General features: G+C 37.9%; 1 protein-coding gene and 1 pseudogene across 1 annotated transcript; both read left to right on the forward strand.

Annotated features, from left to right (window-relative positions):
- Positions 1 to 151: 151 nt before the first annotated feature.
- LOC121748150 lies at positions 152 to 3,830 on the forward strand (annotated as a pseudogene).
- A 1,053-nt stretch (positions 3,831 to 4,883) lies between these two features.
- LOC121748151 lies at positions 4,884 to 5,744 on the forward strand. Its single transcript, XM_042142376.1, has one exon. The coding sequence runs from the start codon at positions 4,884 to 4,886 to the stop codon at positions 5,742 to 5,744; it is 861 nt and encodes a 286-aa protein (XP_041998310.1).
- The last annotated feature ends 1,075 nt before the right edge of the window (positions 5,745 to 6,819 follow it).

Below are 6,819 nucleotides of genomic sequence, written 5' to 3' on the forward strand. Positions count from 1 at the left end.
AATTTCAATTTAGTCCTTTAAAATAACAAAAGGGACCACATTGTTATATTATGAAAGTATTTAGGGGTGCTATCGTAGTTGTCAAAAGAGGAAGGATCATACAGAAAATATAAATAATCTTAAATTTCACATCCAAGTGATTAACAAAAGAAAAAACTCTGATTTGATGCATTCTCGTTCGAATTAGGCGAAATATTAGCGGAGAAATTGCAGAGTTTAGATGAGACTGTTGCAGCTGGCCTTTTTTGCTGCTTTAGCCTCTGGGATTGGAGCTCTTCTCGTTTACATTACTGGTGTTTCGAATTTTGTTAATCAACATGCAAGTTTGGTTCGTTTCAGTTTGCATTCAAAATTTCGATCGGTTTGAAATTTTGTGTGGGAATATGTGTGCAGATGGGGCTCCTCTTTCCAGTGATGATCTGGAGGCATTGAGTTTTTTACAGAGTCATTTCGGCAAGTGTGTGGTTGGTGTTTTTGCTATTTTATTTATGTCTGAAGTGAATAAGTTCGTTTACTCGTTATTCTGTTTAATCCTATGATATTCTGATTGGATTGTAACTGTATATATCAAGAACAATGTTTTTTTTATATCAAAACTAATTCTTGAGTATCAAAACATTGTTTAAGTTTAATACTTGAAAAGTTTCATGGCCATGCTATATAGTACTTTTCAGTTTAGATTGTAGAGCTAGAAAGGTTGCTAGAATGTTGCATAAATAAGGGTTATGATCTTTTTATTTGAAAGTGGGATGAAATGGCGGCCATTGCAGTCCCAGTCCCTGATTGTATTCCAAGCATAGGATTTTCTGCTGTTAGTTGGCCTGTTCTAGGGACAACCTTTCCTTGCATGAATTGGTAGATTCCACTTTGACCTTAATATTCCTAATGAAGGATAAAATAGCAGCACAACCTAGCTTCATCTCTTGAGTTTCTGGTGACAAGATCTACTAGTATTTTATTGCTTCCCTCATTAGACTCTACAATAATCATGTTTGAGATTTTAATTGGTATTGTGTAGTTCATTCATCTGATGCATTCGATACCTTCCAGAGTGCAAATGGATTAGGTTTACAAGCTGTAAGGGGTAGGGATGATTGTGAGGTTTCGCTGCAGTTCCCCAGTGACACTGTCCCAAAATGGGTATGCATTTAGTAAATGCTGTACTTTAACAGTCATTGTTTGTTTCAAATTATTTTTAAGTTGCAGGTCTTCCCACCATAATTTTTCAAAAATCTGAAAGTTAATATTTTCGGCCCCTGGGTGTATTTTGTTGTGTTTTTATCACTGATACTGTTGTTAAATTTTTTGAATAGAAAGATCCCAAATCGGGAGAACTTGAAGGCTTGACTTTTGATTTCAATCTTTGCGAAGCTGTAGCTACATGGTAGCAGGTTAGTGTTATTGGTGTGCTATGCAAGATATATATAGAATACTCATGTTCTATTCGTTAACACTTAACAGAATGAAACAACCACTTGTCTCTAAATGCGCAGCTTGTGTAAATTTAATAGCGTTCCATCTTTCTTTCTGTAGATGAATAATCTTAAATTCTTCACTTAATAGCTCTTTGGTCCGCATTCTATTTTGGAAACTATCTTGTGTTATAGTTGATTTATGTTTAGTGAGGGACTTTTGTAGGTGCGAAATAGTACTACTGTTCTGACTCGAGAATACATTGATGCTTTGCCAAATGGATGGAGAGATTATGCTTGGCAGAGGATCAATAAGGGAGCACTACTGTAAGTTTGATACTTAAACCCTGCATAATAATCTCATATATAAGCTGTGATCCCACATACGTGGCCCAAATCATTACTACTATTGCAGCTTTTATGTGGTAGCTGTTAAATGGAGTAACTCCTTAGGTTTAATTAATATTGACATATTAACGTAAATTGAATGACATGCAATGTCTTTTTTTAAAAGAAATTAGTAGTTTGACAAATAAAGGTTGAAGATAGCGTACGCGCTACGGGGGGGACGGGGAGAGACAACCTATCCCTCTTCGATATTTCGTATGACTCCTAAAATGCCATCGTTTTGTACATGGCTTGAAAAATACGTTATATTGATGATTAATAAATTAGATTGTTGAATCATCATTATGTTCGTGGTGACTGATGGCTTGGAAGATCTGATTGAAATTTGAAATCTGAAACCTCCAAATGCTGAAAAATAACATTCTCATTCTCTTTTACAGTTTACTGCAAGCTTGCTTGTATGTTTAGTATATAATCTTTGGTGAAGATGTAAAATTTTTCTTTGGGAAAAACTTCTGGATCATCTTTGCAACTAAAATGTAAATTAATGCTGATTTTTCTCAAAATAAAGCTATATGGACCAAATTTTGATTTTCTTTGCTGCAGGAATCAATGTGAGAATAAAACTCTGTGCATTGAGAAACTATTACTGGTGCTTCCGGACAATCCTCCTTTTACACCATGGAAATATAGCCAATGTGCTGTCATTGGTAACTCTGGTGATCTTCTAAGGAACAAGTTTGGAGAAGAAATAGATAGCTATGATGCTGTTTTCAGAGAAAATGGAGCACCTATAGAGGTTTGTATACTGGTGTAACATTCTTAACTTATATAGATTATCCTTTTTCTTGCATACAAATTAATCTTTTATGCAGAATTTTACACAATGCGTTGGTACAAAAAACACGTTTCGCCTCCTCAACAGGGGTTCTGCAAAAGCTCTTGATAAAGTCGCAGAGTTGTATGGTATGTACACATTTCACATCTTGTTAGCTTACATAAGCAGGCATATTAATGATCTTAAACCTACAGAGAAGGGAAAGGAGGTCTTGATCGTCAAAACAACAATCCATGATATCATGAACAAGATGATCCGGGTGTGTACTTTTTTCCATCTATTATGTTAGGTTCATTCTATGGGATCATCATATTCCTTCTGCCTACAGAATACGTTTTCCCCTTCCAGTTGCAAGTCACTATTGTTTTCCCTCAGATCCATCGTCTGAGTTTTTCTATCATTAGCCAGTTGTGTTTCCCTTCAAATGGAACTCATTTTAGAAATATAGGCGATTAAACATGCAATACTCTTACTTTTAAGTTTATCTTTTTTCGTTTTTGTAGGAAGTTCCCATACTAAATCCGGTTTATCTGATGCTCGGAGCATCCTTTGGTTCAGCTGCAAAAGGCACCGGGCTAAAGGCTCTTGAATTTGCTCTCTCCATTTGTGACACTGTTGATATGTATGGTTTTACCGTTGATCCTGGTTATAAAGAATGGTACGTATGATTGGAGAATGTGCTGAACGACTAGCATTTTTATATAATGCTCTTTACCTAATAATGGACCCTTTGTTCATCTCAGGACTAGGTACTTTTCAGAATCTCGACAAGGCATACCCCTCTGCATGGTCGGGCATACTATCAAATGATGGAATGTCTTGGAGTAAGTTCTGTCGATATGTAATGAATGATCATCTGATTTATCATCTGTGCAAGTAAATATTACTCGGTCGAAAGTTCATACTTTTTCACAGACTCCACTAAATTCTGTCGATATGTAATGGATATCTCTGATTCATTACGTTTCATCTAATGAACTTGTGTCGTGTTGTATCGTAGGAGAGTTGGAGCTGGATCTTCCGATCCCTTAGCCAAATGCTCCATCGTCTCAAAGCAAATCAGGGGCAAGTCAAAGCAAGTATCGAGCTCAAGAAAAGCTGCCATTGAGCATCAAAAATACGTGAAAGGCATGACGATGTATCCTGTGGAGCACCATCTAGGCATGGCCAGCTCTGCACAGTTCCATCCAGGTAAAACTAAGAAGATAAATTACAGAGCTTTTCAACATTGATGATTGAGAGAAAAAAAAAAGGGTCATCTTTTTGTAGCTTTTAGAATGAGCCCTTGTTGACATGAGCTTTTTATCTTGTCATAATATTCCGTTAAGTATTATTGTATTCTTGTGCCACGACATTAATAATTTACTTATTTAAGTGATGTTAGAGCAACGAATAAATTCAAGATTTATTGCCCCCACCTACAATCTATTGAAACTCTTGTCATAATGTTTCTATGTTTCCACCTATCCACTTTTCTTTACCACAAAAGGTAATAAGCAACACGTGGCTTCGCTTTTCTTCTCAAGAAGGAAACTTCTCAAACCATACATAAACACCGCCTTCAAGGAAACTCCCTCTAAATCGTATCCTACAATCTACACTGAATTATTTTTTTGACCAAGATCTAAATAATTAGCTTATGTTATACTGCATTATGTTGTATACAGTGCATTTTTATTTTATTCTTTTGCATCAATAAATCGTGTTCTTGTACTAAAATAAACCACATATATATTGCAATAGAAAATTTTGATGCTACTCAATATTCTTAAAGTAGTTGTGAGGTTTGAGCTTGCGTATTTTTTTTTGTCGCAAAAATATTCACCCTATTAGTTTTCCATTGTCATTATCAGGCATGTTAATTCTTTCCTAATGTCATCATTTTTTGACTCGCTAGCAGATAAGAGTATAAATATATAGAATATGCAATTATTCAAAAACAGGTAGAAACTATTAATCATTATTAATATCAATAGCAATAAATATTGTACAGTAAGTCCAATCAAATGTGTCATTCCACAATCTATTTTTTACAAAAATAAAAATAAAAATGAAAATGGTCCCTATATAGACACAAACGCACACGTAACTCATTTACCGCGCCCCGTCGCCGGCTCTCTGTCTCTCTCTCTCTCTCTCTCTCTCTCTCTCTCTCTCCCCCTCTCCCCACCGCCTCAATTGAATTACTAATAATTCATTCCCGATTCTAGCTCTTTTGTTTCCGAACCCACTATATTCCTCAAATTTGCGCGCACACAAAAACAACCGCTGCGGAGTGGAAAGCAATGCAGCACGACGGCGAAGATGCGGCGGCCGCGCCGCAGGAGCATCCCAAGCGGATGCGGCGGCCGAGCGTCAGATTGCACCAGCCCTATTACGAGAACCCCGGCCATCGCAAGATCCAGCAGCAATGGAAGCCCAGGAAAGGCGCCCCCACACCCAGAAAGCCTCGTTCCGCCAAAACCTCGCATTCCAAATTCGCCAAGAACGCCGCCGCTAAGGAGGGTGGCAAGGGCGAGGGATTGGGGGATTTTGATTTCGAATACGATGCGGCGATTGGGGGTTGGAGCAATTTCACTGCCGCGAATAAGGATAGGGATTTCCAGAGAAAGAGGGTTAGGTCGTCCAATTCGAAATCTCGGGCAATTGGGGATCAAGAAAATGGAAATCTTGGATTGTCTAGTGATGGTGAGAGTGGGGAGCTCGAACAACAACACGTAGACGTCGAAGAAGAAGGGGATTTGGGTGGGAATCGGTTTAGCAACGATTTAGTAGCTGAGGATTCTGATCCGTCTAGTCCTAATCAGTCGTTAGGTGACGATGATGATATTGAGAATCGAAAATTGAGTGGAGATCGTGACAATGTGGGTGGAAAGCAGAGGGGATTGGGTGATAATCGCCATTCCAGTGAAATAGGGAGATCCTTGATGGCCGGGGAAGAAGATGGAGATAGTAGTGGTGTGAGAATGTGGCTGAATGATTTGGGATTAGGAAAATATGTGACACTGTTTGAGATTCATGGGGTGGACGACGCTGTTCTGCCGTTACTGACTCTTGAAGATCTCAAGGATATGGGGATTAATGAGGTTGGGATACGAAGGAAACTGTATTCGTCTATCCAGAAACTCGATAGATGGTTCCCATGAGTTTCTTTGATGTATTCGTGATGGCGAGGCTTCTTTGGTGGAGTTTCTGGATGCTCGTTTTGCTGAAAAAGCATAGTGCATATACGAGTTTGTTTACATGTGTAGTTTAGGTTTTGTTGATTAGTTTTCTTGCTGCTTTTAGTTGGGTAAACTCGCTACTTTTTTGTGTAGATGCTCTGTTAGCTTGCTGTTTGATAATAACCTACTAGAGGTATATTTTTGCTCTGATTGTGGCAGTTATTATCGTATGATGCAGCTGTAGTGAGAGTGTGAATAAAAACTTTTGTAGCTCTTTTTTGAAATGATATGAGTCGTCCTGTCGTTTAGAATACTTGGTGTCTGCTACAATTGTTGTCATCTTTCTCTATGTCTTGTTGGTGTGCTACTGCTTGGTATACTTTGTGTCCGACCTTGTGAAAACACTGTATGCCTCGTTTGCCTGTTCATTATAATGACTGGATGAGATATATGCCATTTCTGTGAGGCTTTATCAGAATTTAGCTATTAGAAATTCGTATGAGGTATAACTTAGAAATGAAATGTTGTTAGCTCGTGATGAAAAGCATTAAGCGTAGAAAGGTTCACCATGATCATTTTCAAGATTGGTTCTTTTATAGCCTTATTTACAGAGTTGAACCTGGTTGATCACCTCTATGTCTCAGTAGGATGTGCCGAATCCTTGAAGAATCGGTCTTTTACTGATTCCCATCATAGGTTTTTGATGTCCTCCTAGACTGATTGATTGCTTTGGTCCTTCCTCAGCTCTGTTATCTCTCCAGTATTGTTGATTGCACTTCTCGGGTGCTATTGACACAGATGAAACTGGTAAACTTGAACCTTTTTATGCTCTACATGCCTATCTTTAAATGGAACTATTTGCTTTGATCTGCTGCTGCTGCTGCTGTTAATTTAACTGTGGAGTCATCTTAGATCCCAGATTGGACAAGTAAAAATGACTGAAGTTTTAGTTGTTGGGCTGTTTCTAATTGTGGATATATAGCAGTTTCTAATTGTGGATATAGTAGAAATTGAGATTGTTTCTTTTGATTCGATTCATGAACTCTCTCTTATCTCA

This window comes from Salvia splendens, chromosome 9, assembly GCF_004379255.2.
Source record: "Salvia splendens isolate huo1 chromosome 9, SspV2, whole genome shotgun sequence".
Taxonomy (NCBI): Eukaryota; Viridiplantae; Streptophyta; class Magnoliopsida; order Lamiales; family Lamiaceae; genus Salvia; species Salvia splendens.

Coding starts and splice junctions, on each gene's coding strand:
- LOC121748151 (XM_042142376.1), top strand. CDS start 4,884: ATGCAGCACGACGGCGAAGATGCGGCGGCCGCGCCGCAGGAGCATCCC.